Source organism: Erpetoichthys calabaricus, chromosome 6 (assembly GCF_900747795.2).
Source record: "Erpetoichthys calabaricus chromosome 6, fErpCal1.3, whole genome shotgun sequence".
In the NCBI taxonomy this organism is placed as follows: domain Eukaryota; kingdom Metazoa; phylum Chordata; class Cladistia; order Polypteriformes; family Polypteridae; genus Erpetoichthys; species Erpetoichthys calabaricus.
Window position 1 is genome coordinate 158,784,238 of NC_041399.2, and position 21,553 is coordinate 158,805,790.

Consider the following 21,553-nt stretch of genomic DNA (forward strand, 5'->3'; position numbering starts at 1 on the left):
CATTCATAATATTGAAAAAGTTAAATATCTGGGGATATCATCAGAAGTAAATATCTTTTTCAATACAATTTTGGAAGTACTATGCAAAAGACGGTTTTTTTAAGCTAATTCTATATACATCTATGTGCAATACCTTAAATCCTCAGTCTAATTTAGGATAACTCCTAATTCTGAAAGTCGGGGTAGATATCTTCTAAAATATTGCTATCCTTTTTTTCTTTCCCCTAAAATTAAATAGGTGTTTAAAATTTGACATTCTTACCACTTAAAAAAGGCAAAGGAGGGGTATTTCTGTAAACTTAAGACTTCTTGGCAGCCTACTGAATGTGAAAAGAAAGGGAGTTTACTATCTATATCTCTGTTTAACAACCTTGTACATTTATGAAGGAGATCAATAGAACACTGACACAGATAAGATAAAGACAAAAAAAGACAGGGAGAAGAGGTAAGCTCAGAAGTCTAGTAAGTGCTGAAAGGACAGAAAGATAAGTAAGAGACTGACAGAGGGATTAGAGTGAAGACAAATCTTTTATTGTTTTTAGGATATGCTCAAGACCAGGGACCATTTAGTTACTGAATGCTAGAGATAAGACAAATGAAAGAGTTGACAGCCAGAATTTTAATTTAAGTACTTGTACTTGTGAACATATTGTTTAAATGTTTTAAATTTAAAAGTCTAATACTGTGTATTAGGCATGAGACTTTGCAGAGCATTTATAGCCACAACAATGTATAAAATGTAAAAAGTAAAAATTGTTGGGACATTTGAATATTTAATTGATAATTTCTGTGCCAACTGTGACAAAGAATTTGATGTGTAGTTTTAAAAGGTTATATATTTTAATTTTTAGTTATGTATTTTATTTTTTTATGTATACAAGGGGCAAAAAAAATGTAGTGTAGTTGTCAAATATGCAGCTAGATCTCGTAAGCCTATAGCTTTCTTAATCAGTCTGCTGAGTAGCATTGTGCTCATTTAATCAAGTGCATATTTCTGGTGTTTATTCTAAAACTGTGCAGGTAACTTGGCTGATTTTCCTTTTCTAAGACACCATGGCAGATTTTCATGTTTCGATACTGACAGACTTGTTCATAAGAAGTTTGTTTTCTGTGGACATTACATTGAACTGCTGAGGCATCTATGGGAAAGTGTCAGGAAAAAAATCCAGAGCAGTGGTGCATTCAAAACTGCATTTTGCATTATGACAACACACCTTCACACACTGAATTTGTTTTGCCAATACTAACCACATATTTGCCATATCTCACTTCTTTTTACATCTTTTGTTCCCCATATGAAAATTGAGGCTGAAAGGAAGGAGATTTGCTACTGTGGAAGAAATCCAGAAAAAATGCAGAAGACTGCAACAGAAGATGAGTACCAGAAATATTTCCAGGAATGGAAGATGCACTGGAGTAAATGTATTGCTTCTACAGTACAGGAGAATAAGTTTTATAATGAAGGGTTACTTTATTTGGGGGATTTTGGGACTCTCCGTCATATATCCCACCAAGGTCTGTTTTTTATAGCTGCCCTTTTGAATGAATGTAAATGTATGCATACAGTATACAGTATATGTACAGGTCATTACCTATTAACAGAACACGGGATGGGACAACACTAACATACTATGGCTCTCTTAATTTTTTCCTTAAGTATCTGCACAATGACAGTTACACGGTTTACACCCCTGAAAGCATCCAGACATCTCCCATGTACGGCCCAAGAATTACCCTTGTTCACCTCAACATTTCTTCATTTTTGTCTTCATGCACTCAGTAAAGTGGCCACCCAAACTATCATTTCAGACCATACTTTATTTCCATATGGGATAGTAAATAGTAGCTTTCATAGCTTTAACAAACCACCTTTTGATTTTGCTGTACTTTGCTGAATATTTTGTACATAATATGACATATTCTTTCATTTTCTTATCTAAAGTTCTTTTGGCCTGAATGACCAGTTAATTTTAAAACATATCGCCAGAGTATGTGATTTTAATTAATCTTGCATGAATAGCAAGTTACCTAGATTCAAAGTTTGTGAATATTACCGTTGTTTTAGTTTTATAATAATTGTCTCAAAATCATTATCTTAAATCACCTCTGAGACGCAAAAAAATTTCCCAGCTGGTAAAGCATAAGGCCTATTTCATATATGAATTTAAAAGCATGGCCTTTTTTGAATAAATAAAACTTATATGGTTATATATGGTAAATAGTATTTGAGCATGCTCTGACTTGTGCCTCCATTTCATTCAACCAAAATTTATTCCAAGTAACTTTCTATTTCCTGTACCGTTTTTCTTTGGCCGAGTTTTAGGTGAAAACAGAAAGGGTACAATATCCTGTACTCTAAACAGTTTTTTATAGAACAGCCTGTACCACAGTATTTGACACATCAACATCAGTTTCACACCTCAACAACAGTCATGATCTTGTAACGAGGAAGATATGAAAACATTTAGATCAGCAAGTCCATATTTAATTAAAGTCTTACTTGATTTTTTTGTTGTTGTTAAAATGACAATTGGTGAAAACAGAGTAATAAAATGTGGAATTAATTTCCTGTAGTAATTACTGAATTCAATAAATCTTTAGACCTGTTAAACAGATATTTGCACTGGCAATTACAATCATCCTTTACTTTTGCAGGATCCATAGTTATCCCTTTATCTGAAATAACAAAACCCAAGAGGTAGATAGATGATTTAAGAAAAATCACACTTTTCAAGTTTCAAGTTTTATTATTGTATAGTCTTTGAAAGAATTCATGTACCTGATCAATATGTTATGTAAAATAATGTGAAAATATAAGAACCTAACTAGCTAAACTAAATTAAAAAAACCCTAAAACATGCTCAAAAATGTAATTTACAAATGTTTGGAATACTGCAGGGGCATTAGTTAAATCAGAAGACATTGCTAAATATTCATATTGACCTGAAGCAGTATTGAAAGCATTTTTTTATTCATCTGCCATACCTAATGGATTCTAATTAAAGTGTATGCACTTCACAGATCCAAATTAGTAAGCACAGTAGAGTCACAGACTTGGTCAAGCAGATAGAAGTTTAATGGAGGTAGGTAATTATTCTTTATTGTGTTTTTACTTAATACTCTGTAATCAATACTAGAGCAAAAAGTGCCATTCTTCTTTTCAGTGAAAAAATATTAATTGTAGATTGGGATTCTTGACTGGTGAATTAACATTTTAGCCAGATTCACTTTAATAAAATCTTTAATAACATTAGCTTGTGGCTTTGACGCATAACACATGTGTCTCTGGAAATATTTAGCATATGTAAGTTGCATTTCAAGCTGGCACAGATTTATCAACAGCAGTCTAATATAAGGTCCTCAGGTATTTTCACATGCCTAGGTACTGTCCTGTAAGGGTGCAAAATCATTTTGTGTGGCATTCTCAAACAAAGCTGGCCCTTACTTTCCATGATATCCAGAGCAGCCTTAATGTGTGTGACACCCTTTTCAGAGAACTGTGAAAAAATACCTCCTAGCTAATGAACCAGAAGGAGCATTTCCATTGTTCCAAGAGACATTCTTATACTTGCCCACTTAAACCCTGTTCTACTCTTTCCAGTGTGATGGACTGCTCACATGAGCAGGCATCCCTGCCAGGGTAGGACAAAGTTCCTTACCTGGATGTGACGCCAACCCTTCAAAAACATAAGAAACAGGGCAGAGATTGCCCCGTGTTGACCAAGAGACAGGCAGAAAATGCCATTGTGGCAGAAGGTACACTAGCATCACGACAGGGTTAGATTGAGGAATGATACCTGGCCAGGAGGCCACCCAAATAGCAAGCAGTCATTGAATCAATGTTGAGTAAGTGTTAAAGTGTCAACATTAACACAATTGAATCAATGTTGAAGCCTAACGTTGATTCATCACCAGTCTGCATTTTGATTTAATGTTGAAACAACATTGAAATCCTAACCAAAATTCAGCAGAACCTTCAGCACTGCATCACCCATTTTTCAACCTTGTGTAAAAGTGATATTATTTTAGTAAGCCTTTTTTTATCTACGGCCAGGTTTATTTATTACTGTATATTGTTCAAATAAACACAGCACATAAATCTGTAGTTTCACAACAACTTTTTTATTCAAATTGTATATCTTTACACAGGATAACAGATCAGTTATTAATTTTATTTTATGACCAGTTCCACCTAAGCGATCTGGTCCATAGCGCAGCCATTTTTTGACAACATCTGCAAATTTAGACTCGGACACATTTTCCTCCCTCATTCGCAGTTTCCAGGCATCTAAAAAAAACAGAAGAAAAAATAGAATGAGTTTTTTTACTGTGGAAATGTTGCATGCACATGCTCTAAAATAGCTATAATGCAATAAAATGCACTAAAATAATTTCATTCTGAATAAGAGTGTATGCCTATTTCAGCACTACATTCAGTCTTTCATTAACCCAAATTAGGAGTCATCTAGGAATAAATCAATTATTTTAATATTTCAAATGCAAGTCAATTACCAAACATGCATATTTGAAGTGCAGTGTTTCATTTTGCTGCCATCCTTGACATCTTTCCCAGCCCAATTTAATCCACATGACAGCTCATTTGTCAGGGCACAAGAAAGCATGCTGCAGACCCGACCTTGCAATGATGCCCCTCCAATAACTACTCCTAGTGAGATGCAGATAGGATGGGAAGAAAGTAACTTAGATAGTACAAATGAATTCCTGCACAATTGATTTATTGCCAAGCTCCATCTAAAAACAAACTGTGATGGTGTAAACCATATACTGGATTTTAGACAAAACAATATGTTAAGTTTGGTGATACTAAATGGCAATCAAGAGTTATCATTATGTACCATTATTATCCTCGCCTCTGCTGGCTGAAAAGTTTCTTCTGCTTCCTCCAGTTCCTTCAAATCTTGCAGGGGTAATCCAAAGGGTAGTGGTGCCACAGTCTGTGTGAAGGAAGAGAAGGAAGACCTCAGGAAACCTCGGAGTTCTTCTCTGAGGTTGTTTACTTCTTTCTTGAGCTCTGTGACCATTTCAATTACTTTCTGCAAAGTGAAAAAAGGAAGATTGTTATTATTCTCACTGAATGCATTTTAAATGTGAATTGAATTTGCGAAGACAGGCTTTTTGTACTTGCCTTTTTTTAGTTGCCTTGCAGAGTCTCTGGCATCTGCTACAAAAAAAAAGGAAAGACAATATTACTAAAGGTGTTTAACATCAGACCACTTACTATCTAATCATTTGGACTTCCAGCTTCACACATTATATCTTTCATGCCTACATTTTGTCAATTATTACTAAAACATGAAAAACGTTTCTGTTTTAATGATGTATTTACATAGATTGTTGTAGACACAGAACACACATGAAATGCTTGTATTCCAAATAATGATATATTATTTACTCTCTACAACTCAAGGCAAGTCACATGCAGGTAAACAGACTTGAGCTGAGAGAACTTTCTGCCCTTTCTGCGTTGGTGGGGGGATGGGATAGCAAGCTGCTTGCTGCTGTTGCTGATCGACACATTTACAACACAAAAGACACTGATGGAGAGGTGCGAAGGGATTTAAGGTGGGCCGAGATTATGAGTTTTTTCGTAGGCTTTGGTAATTCTAGTGTTAATAGTTTGAACATACCTGCCCAGTAAGGCTGACAAATTATTGTTGCAAGTAGCAGTGAATTCCTTAGCGATTCAGTGCTTTTTTCCTTTCTACCTTAAGTGAATTAATGTATCATACCTGGAAAAAGAATTCAAGGAGCCTTGCAGAATCTCTTTAGTTGAGGATGAAGAGTCTCATCTTCTGAATCACTTTCTGAACTGAAGCATGCCTTGGGTCTAAAAGTAATTAATACTCACAAGTTTGTTACAATTTAAAAACAAGTTGATACACTTATCAGGACTACATCACAATACCTAGGTTTTCTTTATCACTGATGCTCCACCTACATATCTGATTGGAGATCTGTAGTATCACAGTGATTCTCAAGGTATCTTCTTAAGCTTAAGCTTCCTCATATTTGTTGTTATCTGCCACTGCTGTACTGCATTGTGGGACACTCTTTCTTTGTAGGCACACTTCGTCATACTTATCAATTATTGCTGACTCTGTAGGTAAAAGCATTGACTTAAATTTGCACCTTCTAGACCAATGTGATGCCATTGCAGCTAATGTCAACAGTCGTGCACTGATTCAAGTTTTTTCTTTTTTTATATAAAAAGGGTGCTTGAAGTGTATCTTCCACTGCTGAAAAATAAAGCACACCTAACACCTTAATAAATGAGAAACAATAATAATTAGCTGTGAAATTAACAAAACATAGCTATGAGATCAGTAACATATTGTTTGCTAAACACCAGCTTTTCACATTTGGCATAGTGATATTTTCCATTTTCTGGCCCATTAGTATGAGCAGCTGGCTAGTAAAATTTTCACATTAAGTGAAACCTTCTATCACAGGGGTGTCCAAACTCTGTCCTAGAGGCTCTAGGCTTATGGGGTTTTGCTCTAGATCTTGCTTTTAATTTCACCACTATCTTAATTAAACACTACTTCATTTCCCCATTTTCACTGACTTTACATCATCATTAATATCAGAGACTGCTCCTTTTTAGTTATCATTCGCACCTGTCTGAGTTTAGCCAATTGTTACACAATTTATCTACAGAAAAACACAAAGCACAAGGAATAAAATTAAAAATAAAAGAATGACTCTTTGTGTTTCAAGATCTGTGACAAAAATATAATGTATCCTATGTGTGTTAATGCCTGTGCACACTCTGAACAGAAAATGGTCTGCTAAACCTGGTGTTTAGTACTAAACAGTATTACAGGATATACTGTAATTACTGTTACAGTAATAATTAATTGTATCTAAATAAGGAGAATAATAAATTTCAGAGGCCAACAAGATGCACGTTTAAACAACAGTAATGACTTCTGTTGCAAGAAATGGCTTAAAAGAACTAAATAGTATTAAATAAGAAATAAAAAAGCAAAATAAATAAATTGCAGTCCTCCTTTTCCTTGTTAAAATGGAATAAATCTGCTAGGAATTTCTCTATTGACATAGTAATTGTAGAAATAGAGCTCTATCATGATGTTTGATTGAGATACAGGTTCAATTTAAAACTGGGTTGGAGCAAACACCAGCCCCCATTGCGGCACTCTGGTTTTGGTAACCCCACTCCATAACATAAAAACAAATGTGCATGCAGGCAGCAGCTACCAGCCAGCAGCTAACCGTTTGGCTGATACGAAAGCTGCAGTTTGCCATACCTAACGGCAGGGGGCTAGAGCTTCATTCAGCTACATTAGCAGGCTGGTAAGATTTTACCACAAAAAGTGGGCACAGCTAGCCAACAGTTGTTGCAGGTGACAAGACTTTTCAAAAAGCATTTGTTTCCTCTGGATTAACGTTGCAATGCACAAGAGTAAATTACCCAACAGACTAAGCACAATTTTAAACCTTTGTTAAAAAACTATAATGTGAATTTAATATGCTTATCTTTGCTCTCAGAACAATGCAGCCATTTGCAGGGATCAAGCTCTAATGAAAACAACACCATGGGTTCCTCAGCAATATACGCCTCAGTCAGACTCTATTTATCACCCAACAAATACATCCATTGATCTACTGTAAATCAATGTGTATTCAATGCCACTGTTATCTGACCCAGGCATTGTTAGATAATCCTATTGCTGACAGCTATAACCAATGTTTATTCAATGTCATTATTTCACGTTATGCGGTGGCAACTTTCATTGATAGTTCAATGTTGATCCAGCATCTTTTTAACATTGAAATTTCATCCACGACCAAAATGATGATTCTGATGAAAAATCAATGTATTATCAATGTCAGCTTGCTATCTGCAAAGTGTAATGGAAGGACAGAGGGAGACAACCTGGCTGTACTACATGCTCCCCTAACAGACTCCCTTGGCATCACTACCCATAGGCCCGCAACCTTGTTGGGTTCTGTTTGTGTTGCCAGGGGGTGTTGCAAGGACTCATTATCCCTACTTTAATGGGACTTCTGGTTGACCTGGAAGTACTTCCATTGGGCTACGCCCTAGCACAGGAAGTACTCCTGAGTCCAAAATAAAAGAAAGCACTTGACCTTATCCAGGTGAGTTGGAGTCAGGTGGAAGAAGAACAAAGCTCACCTGGAGGAGTGGAAGAAGAGAGGAAAAGAGAAGGAGAAAAATTACATGTGGTTTTGTTTATCCTTAGCATTGCAATTTTTGGCATGATCAAACATTGTCCATTTCCCTGTGTATAGAACCGAATTCCAAATGTATCCAAATGTTTTAGATGCACAAAGCTCGTAAAGCTTTATGCCAAATCTTGTTCTTTTTGACATGATGTACTTTATCCATGATCATCTGCCCTTATAAGCCATGAGACTTTCATCGATGCTGACATTGTTGTCCGGAATGTAAATGCTCTGAAATTTTACTACAATCGCCTGGTATATCTCCCAGATTTTCTTCATTTTGGGTGATGGATGGGTATTCTCATGAAAGTCTTCATTGCTGGTAAAGTGCAGATATTTCATAATTAGTGAAAACGTACACTCAGATGTGATTTCTCCAAAGAATGGCTGCACTGACAGCACTTTTACAGCCTGGGTGATTCTTGGTTCTAATGCTTACGCAAGAAGCATCTGTACAGTTGCCCGAGTGACACTCAGAACTAACGCTTTTAGCATGGTTTTCACAGCCCGAGTAATGCTCGGATCTAACGCTAAGGAGACTATGGAAGCCTTTTTTGTAAGGTATCTGTCAAAATAAACTGCTCTATTGTACTGGGACTTGTGTCTGTGATGTTGTGTCTGGGTTTGAGGTGCTGTAACTCCTCCTTAGTGGTCACACCAGTTAGACTATAGGTGTCTGGCGATTGTACAATGTGGCATTGTTACATAAGTAGTTCCTTTTGACAGCTTGCAAATAATTTCCTGCACTACCAGTTACTCCACCATCATAATGGTAACAAACAATATTCTTAGCCAATCAAACCATTGAAAAATCTCTGTTTTCCAAATTGAATGTTTGTGAATTTGACTGAAAGTAGTGACGCCACTTGCTCATAGTTTAACAGATTCAAAGGTACATTTACAATATTCATAGCATCATCCTCATAAAACATAATATTATGCATATGTTTTCAAAATTCATCAATGCAGTACCACAACAGAACTTGTTCAAAATACCATGCTTATCAAATGTATATGTTTAATGAACAGACAAATTCCAAATTGATAATAATGAGGTACATACCAGAAATAGATAAGAGGCTATTTCTGTAAAACCACATACGCAGCCCTGGAAAATTGTAGAAAATGTTTGGGCTTTACAGTTCTTTATAAATGAATATAGCAAAGATATATTAATAAATCAAAAAACAAATATTTAATTTCAGTAATAAATAAATAAAAACATGTTTAAATAGAATATCTGTGTTACATATAAGAAAATGTATTTGGCATTAGTGTGAAGACGTAAGTTGAGTAATGTTAGAATTTCTAATACTGCACCCTTAACCAAACAAGCTCTCAATAAATTGTTTTCAATTATATTTTTTTCTAGTTCATCATGATATTCAGGATTCCCTAAAGGATTTATGTTAGCACTATTGACCCTTAACAAAATACAGCTTGTGTGGTTTCAATTCCCACAGCATCTTGACTAAAGCTTCTGAAAAGGCACAGATGGGATTTGACCCTAAAAGCTGCTTTAACCTGTTTTTGAAATGCACAGCACCTTCACTCTCAGGCACTGAGAATCACCCATGCAGTATGTAGAAATAGTAGTTTTTTCTTTTCTTTTTTTGCTTTTATCAGATAGATAAAAAAATGTTCAGTAAATAAAAATATATACAATAAAATCAATTATAATTCTATTTTTTCAAAGTTGTTTTAATTTTCAAGGACATTCAGATGTTTTCTGTTTAAAATTTATTTAGATAAAACAACCTAATGCTGTTTGAAGGTTCTTTGTAGGGCAAGCCAATATTCCATGATTTATGTGTTGCTATATTTTTTAGAAGTTTTTGATATTCTGAAAAATTTTCAAAGCTGTTTTAATCTCATTAAGCTACTTAGTGCTGGCAGATTCTATAACCTGAACATCTATGTAAGATTTTCAATCTGAGATGCAATTTTTTGAAATTCCTTTTAGAATAAGTAATGTACAGTAACATAGGTTACATTTTCAAATGTCATTTTATATTGGAAACATTACATAAATATTACCCAATATTGTTTCCAGGCATAATGTACATAATTCTATGTGGATACCTTTATGACTTTCATCAGTAAAATGCAGATAAGTAAACCTAACAAATAAAACAAAAAAGGTAACTAATACATTATTAATAAGTAAAATAAAAGAGCTTTAACAACTGTATTGGATGCCTAATAGAAGATAGTGTCACATGCAATTTTTATGTCTATTGATTCCAAAATGACACTTTAGGCTGAGCAGAGTTTATTGTGCAGAAATGTGCTTTAAGATGACACCTTGTGCAGTAACTGAAACACAAATATATATTTTAAGGTAGGTTACTGGTCTAAGAATCACGAAAAGAAAATAATCTGTGCATGTTTCACTTATGCCCCATTTTAATTAAACACAATACATTTTATCTAATAAATACAATCAATACATTTTTTATACTAATTATATATTAATTATTTGGTTATTGTGTCTCTTACATCTGTATTAGGAATATCAACATTTGTACAACAGAACAATCATTTAGTCATTCAGTCTTGCTTTGTTATCTAATAACAATACAGTAACCCCTGTACAGTAACGAATTTGCATAAGTGGGAAATATTTGTGTCCACCTAACACATATAGAGTATATCATTTATAATAGTACCATTTGGTTACATTGTTTCTTGCTAAAAAACTAGCCATCTTGACATCCTGTAAGCCAGGTGTATTATCGTGAAATTTGTGAGACTTACCAGGAACGTTTATTGGTTCTATCTATTCTACCACTGAAGATTAACACACAATGATACGTATACATACACATAGCGATATTAACTAGACAAAGTCTCGAGTGGTGCCAATTGCTAGTCACTCTGCAATATTCTGCTTAAGATATTCTATATAGTATTCACTATCACCAGCACAAACAAACATGCAGGCGTTGTCGCAACACACATAAAAGTGTAACTCTTTTGGTTGTATGCTACTTACTATCCAAACAAAGTCTTACTTTTGCTACAGTTGTTCTAATTTTTGAGGAATGACATTAATAGCCTTGATAAACTCTGTGAATGAGACAGCAGCCATTTAACTCATACTTGGTACCAATTTATTATTTCAATGACTAGACAAAAGACAAAGTATAAAAAATATAAAAAGCAACAGGATATTTATTAATGCATAACAATACCAAATAGAATAAAATATAATAGATAATAAAATAGATAGTAAAGTCAGGATATAAACAGTCTTAGAAAAGCTTACTGAAAATCAAAAGTGTCAAGAGGTTAATGTCTTGAGCAGCTTTTGATTAAGCAATCGGAGTTGGTCCTTGTTACATTTTTTGATGTTTAAAGCAGATGATCTCATGTTTCTTGATCCCTGAAGTCACCCTTCTGTTGTTATTTTTTGCTCCATCAGATCCACCATAATTATGTTAAAATGCACACATGGGTTTGTGGGACATGTGGCATTGCACACATTTGATTGGTTGTCTTATCCTTATGATTAATGACTCTGATCAAAATGTTTGATCTTCAGCCTTGATAAGGATCACCTTGATGTTGGATCTTGATTGACATACAGGACATGGAAGCAGCCATGACAGCGCAACTAAAGACACTCACGAAAGAGGACTTCCAGAACTGCTTCAGAAAGTGGCAAGAGCGAGGGGATAAGTGCTTTTGAAGCAAAGGCGGAGTATTTTGAGGGGGATTAATGGCAATGTGTCTTTTCCTGTAATCATTTTTTTTAATTTAAACATTCACCGGATTTTTTGATCACACCTCGTACTTGCCTTCTTTCTCTTCACAATTACCTTGTAAACCAATCAACACAGACTAGTACAACACATGCATGAAAGGTGTTTGCAATGACTGAAATTAAAGTCCTGTGAATTCAGTTCATTTGGTTCATTTGAGTAAAATCATTAAAATTTAATATAAACAGTTTACAGCTGAATAATTGAAGATTTTCAATACCAGAAAACCAGGCTATACCTAAATGACTTTATGCCCAGCTTCCTTGACAGATTATATTTCTGTGCAATTTTAATGTGGATAGAATAGAAGGTCATGATGGCAGGTCTTCCTGAATATACAACCATTTGTTATGCCACTTGACCTCCTCCCTGGCAAAGCAGCCCTGCTTCTTCTCTAAGCCAGTCACTGCTGGAGGTACTTTTCTGTGATCATTTTCTAGCAGGGAATGCACAACTTTAATTCAGTCCTGTCATGAGTGCCTTGTCTTAATACAATTGTGGTCAGTGGGTTTGCTGTAATCTGCTTTATGTGTGGGCACCTCCATTTGTAATACAAACCTGCAATTGCTCCTTAGAGTAATGCTTTTCAGCCTCAGTTTGCCATTATTGACTCTTCAAAACAATACCTTTAGCTGTGAGATACTGCTGTCCTGACTAGTAACCCTCAACAATGTTTTAATTCCATTATGAATCTCGTTGGCAGTGAAGCTTTTGTGACCTGACACCATTGTAATGCACCGTAAGTAATCACAGAACAATTTAAAAATCTGTTAGGAAAACGGCTAACATTATTCCTCCCATTTTGAAAATAAGGCTCACAAAAATATCCTTTAATGTGCACACAACACAGAAACAAGAGCATTATCTTTGAAAATGTGGTAAATTAAAAGCAAAAACTTAATTGGTCTATTTGAAATATTGTAAAGTGAGGTAGAACTACTTCAGGGCATTTTAAAAATAGTTATGCAGTTACAATACATTCATTCATTTTCAGTAAGGAATATTTAATGCAACATTATGTGGCTTTTTTGATAAAATAATTTGAATTCTGTAAGTAGAAGACAACTCAGCCCACTAATCTACAAAATCAATTAATACAAATGGTGGGTCACTGGGGTGGGGGTACAGTCTATCCTGGCAGTACCAATTGCAAGCCAGAAAACCAATTCTAGACTTGCATCAGTCATTTACAGAGAGCACTTAACAGACACCAATGCTTGCTTAACACAGGCCTGTAGAAAAATTCAGGCAGACACATGAATATACTTTTAACAGTGTAAAAAAACTTAGAAATTGTAATGATTGCACTGTTCTCATCCCCTTTTTCATGTGACTTCATCAGAACTATGAAAAGTGTCATAACACTTGAAACCTTTATTGGCAATACTGGTATGCTGAATTAATATGTAAATATTTGATCATCATCGAGTTTTCATATGATCATACTTATGTTACCCACATTAAAAATGTCCTTCAGTTAATAAAATATGTGTCCTTTTTGTGGGCAGCTAGGTGTTGTAATGTTTATGGCCACTACCTAATACCTCCAGGATATTTGAGGAGCATTTTGTGTCCTTTTCCAGTCAATGTCCTTAAGGAGTCTGCACCTCTTTCCCATATTTGTGTGTTTGTATCCAAGTAACCCAGTTGCCCACTGCCACATCTCAAAGATATGCAGGTTACCATATTTGGAAATTTTAAAATTTGCCCAATTCCAGTGTAGACGTGTACACGAATGCTCACTGCACTGAACTGGCACCCATGACAGGTTTACTCTCTGGTCTCTCATGGCTGTTATTTTGGATTAATTGAGCTCTAAAAATAAATAGATGAATAGGTGTATTTTCTACAGTTATATTTATGATTGATCTACTTCCCAGTTACAGTTTTTGCAAGGATTTTTTTTTTTGGGACAGGCCGAGATTTAGATTGATAGACAGAACAAATTCTCTTTGTTCCTAGAGAGAAATTATGATCTTTGCAGAAGCTGTTTAAAGAAATACATGCACTATGGTCTGAACACATACCAGAATGACTAAAAAGGAAGAAAACATTTCAAAAGAAAGAAAAGGAAAACTTCTGACTTGACAGTCACAGTCACAGTGAGGTATTATGCAAGTATATTACTGTTAATATAAAGGAGTCCTAGTAGTGTTTATTGATGCAATTTAACCTAATTTAAAGTAATTTTTTAAAGAGTAAGCAAAGCAAACGTCTCTTTCTAGAATATAGTAAATTGAAATGCCAAAGCCCAATCAATAGGAAAATAACAGAATCTAAATAAAGAAAGTTTTTCTTGTCAGTAATTTCTCATAATAATGCATGGGTCCTTTATGATACAATATACAATAAACTAGACATTAAATTCTTGGAAATCACCTGTTTACATGAAAAGATCACATGCTTTTGGAGTTTTATTATTATTTAAGTTGTCTTCTATTATTCATGTATGTTACTGTAACATTCTCAAAAAGAATATGCTAAATAATGAACACAGTTTATGTAAGAGACATAGAACTTTCTACTGTGAAAATTGCACTGGATTGTGTTGAAATATTTTATTTTGGCTAATCAAAAATCTGTTGTATTCTTCATCCATATTTTTTTCCAGCTCTGTTCTCTGTTTGTGATATAATAACACATTAATTAAACTTTTAACAATTTATGTTCTGTTCCAACTCATCATTAACTGTCTTAAAAGAGTGATTCACAGCCCCTTTCAGTAAATAATGATTCTTTTTAAAAATTAAACATTAATAAATATGTGCTGCCTTCTTAAATAGTGCTGACAGCATACATACTGTATCTATTGTACCAATGCATGGCAAAGTTGTGTACCAAATAACAGAAAAACCTGTACTGATTGAGTTGGTGGCTCATGAATATCAAAAAAATATATGACCTTGGCCAAATCTTCAAGTCTTGGCAGTGGCTGTGGATTTTCCAGCATACTTGGCAGTAGTTATTTTCATCAAATACATTTCTAATGGTAGCATAGCTTGAAATGAGGTTTTCATCTACCATTGAGGCATAACCGAAATTTTCAGTGCAGACATCAGACTCTGGAATGCTTTGCAGTTCTGTTCATCTCCTTTTGTTAATAAAATCCTAAAAAAACATTTATCAAGACATCATTCATACTTATCTTGCCTTGTTCATGCTTCTCTCCAACCAGACATACCAACATAACTAGTAAATTTAGTAAGTTACAATTTAATAGCATCTAGTGTCAGATGTTTTGAGTAATAGTGATTGGTAAACATAGTGATTTAAAGTTAATCTTATTTTCCTTAAACTTGTTATGTCAGTAAACACTCTAAAATCAACACTCGTATACATTTCCCATATACTTGCTAAGAGTTATTTTATCAGTATAAGGCTGGGTTTATACTTCACACGATGTGACACATATACTTGCGGATGCTACTGCTACAGAAGCGGTGTTCTGTTTATTATTGTGCACGTACTTTACGTAAATCTGGAGGATTCCACCAGGTGGAAGTATGAGATATCATCATGGTGAGAAATCAATGTTTGGCTTTGCTAGGGACGTGCCCATTCCAGCCAGCATCGAGAGGGAAGCAGAAACAGTCCCTGGATGGTTCATTAACTCATTGCCAGGTGAATACAATTACACATATAGAGTACACTGGCGTCATTTTAGCATCACCAAATTCCCACACCTGCATGTCTTTGGAAGGAAACCGGAGCACAGTGTGGAAACCCACCAGGAAAACATGCAAACTCCAGGCAGGGAACACCAGGGACATGACTCCCTGCGAGGCTGCAATACTATCGTTCCGCCTGTGTGCTGTCCACAAATATATAATTATTAACAGTATTCATTATTTAAATGAAGTTAACGATTTATCTGTAAAATGTAATATACATGCTTTAAAGCATTTCATCATGAAAGTGACATAAAGTATACATCTAAGGATTCTAAATGTGCAGAGAGCTGGAAAATCATAAATTTATGACTTATGATTCTGTGTGGCAATTACTGCTTGCCGCTGTTGTCAGTGCAGGAGGAATCCCCCGAAGCACGTAGCAGTTAGCAACTGGGTTGGTTTTAAGATAATGTTTACAAAGGTCTATTTTAATGACAAAATAAACTATGAGATTAAAGTGGAAATTTCAAGATTAAAGCAGAAATTTCCAGTTTAATCACAAAATAGACCTTTTCACTATGTCCCTAATTTTTTTTTCTCTGTGTTTCAATGGTATAGGAGACCTTTAAAATGTATTGTTTAATTACAATAGGGAATATGCAACACTTGAAAATAAAAGCACCACGAATACAATTTGTATGTCAGTTTTTTAATTTGCCACATCGAACCATTCATCAAACATTAAAGCACAAACATTGATCCTGTAGGATCTGCAAAGCATCTTACTGTCACATGTTGATAGTAAATAGAGACTCCGACGTCACATTCCAACTTGAACACACTGCCCCCCTGATCTTTTGCTGGTACTGCAACTTGTGCACCATCACGTTAATTTCTGAGGACATGCTTAAAGGACATGTTAAATGAACGCTGGGAATGCGTAGCAGCCATGATACGTGCGCGTACGCGTTCTGAGTGTGAAGTATAAACCTGCCCTAAGAATTAATTTAACACAGGAGATTTTGCTGCATAGGTTTATAACAAATTTATATTTTAATTAAGGTAGATGTCAATTAAAATGAATGTACAGTAGGTAATTTTTATTTGTAGAAATTTTAAAAAATATATTAAAATAGGGTAGGCCCAATACTTGCAACACACCTTGTGCAGAGTTTAAGATTCTTGCTCTCTGTTATAGTGGACACTTTGTTTCGTACTGTTTTGTAGTATGACTTTATGTTTTATTTTGCTCTTGGAGCAACTGTATCTATCTTTCTATCCATCTATCTATGATGGTGTGTTTGCTTGTTTTTTATTAAATACTAGCAAAACACCTGCGCTTTGCAGCGGCGAAGTACTGCTTTAAAATTTTAAATAATAAACTGAGGGAAAATGTTCCAATAATTATTTGTTAAGGATCTCTTTGTATACCACGTTGTCAGTTTGCCCCTCCGGTTGTAATATGACCAAGCTGTGCGCTGAGCTTACTCTTGAGCATGCAACGTATAGTTGGCCATGTGAAAAGCAATCTTGCCTCAAATCAATGGCAACCTTTTGTAGGGTCTGTCCCTGAGACTTATTAATTGTCATTGCGAAGCAGAGCCTTACTGGAAATTGGAGGCGTTTGAATTTAAATGGGAGATCAGAGGGTATAATGGGGATGTGAGGAATAAAAACTCTCTCCCCTGAGCCACCGCCAGTAAAAATAGTTGCCTCAATTAGGTTCTTTTGCAGGCATGTGACCTGAAGTCTCGTGCCATTACAAAGTTTCGGTGGTTGTAAGTTTCTCAGTAACATTATTGGTGCCCCAACCTTCAAAATTAGATTATGCTCAGGAGTGCCTGGAGGATTCAGAGTGTGGACCGAGCTGCAGGCTATGGCCGTATATATGTACGTAAGTAGGATTCAGTTAGCGTTGGGAACCCGCGTACCAAATTTCTTGAAGATGGGCCCATTAAGTAACAAAGACCGTTGGAAAGTTCAATATGGCGGCCGACAGTGATGTCATACCACCGAAATAAGTACGTACATCGGTTTCGGTTAGCGCAGGGAAGCTGCCTACCAAATTTCATGAAGATGGGGCCATAAATAAGAAAGTTTAACATGGCGGATGTTGTCGACCGTTATGACCGTTACGTGTAGAATTTTTGTAAATAAGCTGTAAGGAATGAGCCTCCCAAATTTCAGCCTTCTACCTACATGGGAAGTTGGAGAGTTAGTGATGAGTGAGTCAGTGAGGGCTTTGCCTCTTATTAGTATAGATGTATATGTGTATGTATATATGTGTGTGTGTGTGTGTGTATATATATATATATATATATATATATATATGTGTGTATGTATATATATATCTATACTAATAAAAGGCAAAGCCCTCACTGACTGACTGACTGACTGACTGACTGACTGACTGACTGACTGACTCACTCACTCACTCACTCACTCACTCACTCACTCACTCACTCACTCAATCACTAATTCTCCAACTTCCCGTGTAGGTAGAAGGCTGAAATTTGGCACGCTCATTCCTTACAGCTTACTTACAAAAGTTAGGCAGGTTTCATTTCGAAATTCTACACGTAATGGTCATAACTGGAACCTGTTTTTTGTCCATACTGTATACTCTAATGGAGGAGGTGGAGTCACGTATCGCGTCATCACGCCTCCTACGTAATCACGTGAACTGAAAACAAGGAAGAGATTTACAGCACGAGTCAAACGCGGGAACGAAGGTAAATGACGTTAATTGTTGAGTGTCTTTTAATACTGTGTAAGCATACATATTAACACGTGCAATTAAACGTGTGCATTTACGGGGTGATTTCTCAGGCTTAAAAGCTCGCCTTTTATTAAAATGGTAAATGCAAACTATTTTTATTCTGAAGGGCACAAACCACGTTAGATTTCAGCCGTTAAACGCGCAAAAATGTCGGTACACCAGATAAATAAGCGCAACATATTATCAGTTGTATTGTATGCTTACAATACATATAGGAATGTGGTAATCGTTAACTAATAGTATGGGATGGTGTTTTTCGACTCGCGCCTTGATTTAAACGATTCCATGTCTTGGTGGGTTTGCGTGGCTTATTGTCAATATCTTTACACCTGTTTTTAAGACTTATTGACTGAAACGGGCTTTTACGAAAAAAGTTAGGGCTTTGCTACAGGATACACCCTCCACAAGTTAAGGAAGTAAAAATAAAAGGTATATATTTCTGTTTTATTTAAACCTTTTAAGTTCGTGTAAGCATACATATTAACACATGTGCAATTAAACGTGTGCATTTACGGGGTGATTTCTCAGGCTTAAAAGCTCGCCTTTTATTAAAAAGGTAAATGCAAACTGTTTTCATTCTGAAGGGCACAAACCACGTTAGATTTCAGCCGTTAAATGCGCAAAAATGTTGGTACACCAGATAAATAAGCGCAACATATTATCAGTTGTATTGTATGCTTACAATACATATAGAAATGTGTTAATCGTTAACTAATACTATGGGATTGTGTTTTTCGACTCGCGCCTTGATTTAAACCATTGCATGTCTTGGTGGGTTTGCGTAGCTTATTGTCAATATCTTTACACCTGTTTTTAAGACTTATTGACTGAAACGGGCTTTCACAAAAAAAGTTAGGGCTTTGCTACAGGATACACCCTCCACAAGTTAAGGAAGTAAAAATAAAAGGCATATATTTCTGTTTTATTTAAACCTTTTAAGTTTGTATGCATAGCCCCATTTAGCTGTTTTAGTTTTTTTTTCTTTCTTCAGTAATATTTAATCTCCTTAAAGAAAAACAACATATGCAATTTACTTTTTTTGTATCTCTTTAGTAATATTTTAGTGTAAAAGGATAACCAGTATTTAAACCTTTTATGTTACTTTATAAAGTTATTTTACACAATGTTGAAAAATTAATAAGAAAGCTACATATTTTGGCAGCTGCTGCTTTCATTTTCAATGAAATGAAAAAAGCTCTCCAAGAGAAAACCTCAATGAAGAAGAAACAGTTTGCACTATCTAAAAAGGAGAAACCCTCATTTATAGAGGTTTGCTGCAGATGACTTAACTGAAAATAAATGAATAGTTCCTATGTGTATAATACATATTTATCTATTTGACTTATGCCTTTATTCCAGCAACTTGCAACATCTGAGGTACAATTTGTTACATTACTTTTGTTTTTTTGCAGCACAGGCAGGTGAAGTGACTTCCTCAGGGTCACACAGTGGTGTCAGTACCAGGATTTGAACTGACAAGCTCCGGGTTTGCTGAAATATTACTGAAGAAAGAAAAAAAACGAAAACGGGCAAATGGGGCTATGCATACAAATGTCCATCCATCCATTATCCAACCCACTATATCCTAAATGCAGGAGCCAATCCCTGCCAACACAGGGCACAAGGCAGGAAACAAACCCCGGGCAAGGTGCCAGCCCACCGCAGGGCGCACACACCCACACACCATGGACAATTTAGAATCGCAAATGCACCTAACCTGCATGTCTTTGGACTGTGGGAGGAAACCGGAGTACCCGGAGGAAACCCAGACAGAAACGGGGAGAACATTCAAACTCCACGCAGGGAAGCGAACCCGGGTCTCCTAACTGGCACCTTTTACTGCGCCACCATGCCGCCCGCATACAAACTTAAAAGGTTTAAATAAAACAGAAATATATACCTTTATTTTTACTTCCTTAACTTGTGGAGGGTGTATCCTGTAGCAAAGCCCTAACTTTTTTCATGAAAGCCCCTTTCAGTCAATAAGCCTTAAAAACAGGTGTAAAGCTAAACTTGCAGCACCACTATTCAATTACACTTGCCTAACGCCTCTCCTAAGGGGAAATACTGTGGGATCTGGGCATCCGTCAAAGCACCAATCACAGGCCCGATTAGAAAGCGGGAAGCTGTGATTTGTCGTCTCCCTCCCATGTAACAATCACAGCCCGTGTTACAACGCACTATGTATGTATGTGTGTACATGTATGTGTATATATATATATATGTTGATATGTGTGTGTGTGTATATATATATATATATACTAATTAATAAAAGGCAAAGCCCTCACTGACTCACTGACTGACTGACTCATCACTAATTCTGCAACTTCCCGTGTAGGTGGAAGGCTGAAATTTGGCAGGCTGATTCCTTACAGCTTACTTACAAAAGTTAGGCAGGTTTCATTTCGAAATTCAACGCGTAATGGTCATAACTGGAACCTCTTTTTTCACAATATACTGTAATGGACGGCAGCTCGATGGCCGAGGGAGGAGGAGTTGAGTGTCACGTCATCAAGCCTCCCACGTAATCACGTGAAAAGACTGTGAACGCAGTAGGGAGAAATGAAGGAGGAGCCGCAAACAGCGAAGAACAAAAAATTCATTAAACAATTGAGAAGGGAGCGAAACAATAAGAAGGGAGCGAGTAAAGCATACAAGCATCTTCATAAGGGAAACAAAGCACGGTGTAAAACGTAAGTTTAAATTAAGTTTATAGAAACGCTCCCGCTGCGGATTGCAATAACATATTCGCGAGATAAAAGAACGCAGTAGGGAGAAATGAAGGATGAGCCGCAAACAGCGAAGAACAAAAAATTCATTAAACAATCGAGAAGGGAGAGAGTGAAGCATACAAGCATCTTCATAAGGGAAAAAAGCACGGTGTAAAACGTAAGTTTAAATTAAGTTTATAGAAACGCTCCCGCTGCGGATTGCAATAACATATTCGCGAGATAAAAGTTTAATGAGAAGACACGAGGTATAAACGAACCACACGCCGTAGTGCAACGTTAGGGGCTTCACCTCTGGCGCTGACGATAGAGATTCGATTCCCGAGAGGGGATGCAGTGACTGTGTACGCCTGATGAGCCCAGAATTAGGGAGAAACACATGTCGCATACTCTGCATTATTTGAAAGCAAACTATTAAAACCATTCTATAATCTGCTTCTG

The 21,553-nt window shown here is 35.9% G+C and overlaps 1 protein-coding gene across 1 annotated transcript in view; it reads right to left on the reverse strand.

Annotated features, from left to right (window-relative positions):
• Positions 1 to 4,267: 4,267 nt before the first annotated feature.
• The window catches only part of LOC127528338 (uncharacterized), a 37,553-nt gene continuing 20,267 nt past the window's right edge, over positions 4,268 to 21,553 (reverse strand). The window contains exons 2-4 of the mRNA XM_051928787.1: positions 8,437 to 8,548; positions 4,857 to 5,054; positions 4,268 to 4,288 (exon numbers count right to left, since the gene is read on the reverse strand). Coding sequence (XP_051784747.1) covers positions 4,268 to 4,288; positions 4,857 to 5,054; positions 8,437 to 8,548 — 331 coding nt within the window. The remainder of the gene's footprint in view (positions 4,289 to 4,856; positions 5,055 to 8,436; positions 8,549 to 21,553) is intronic.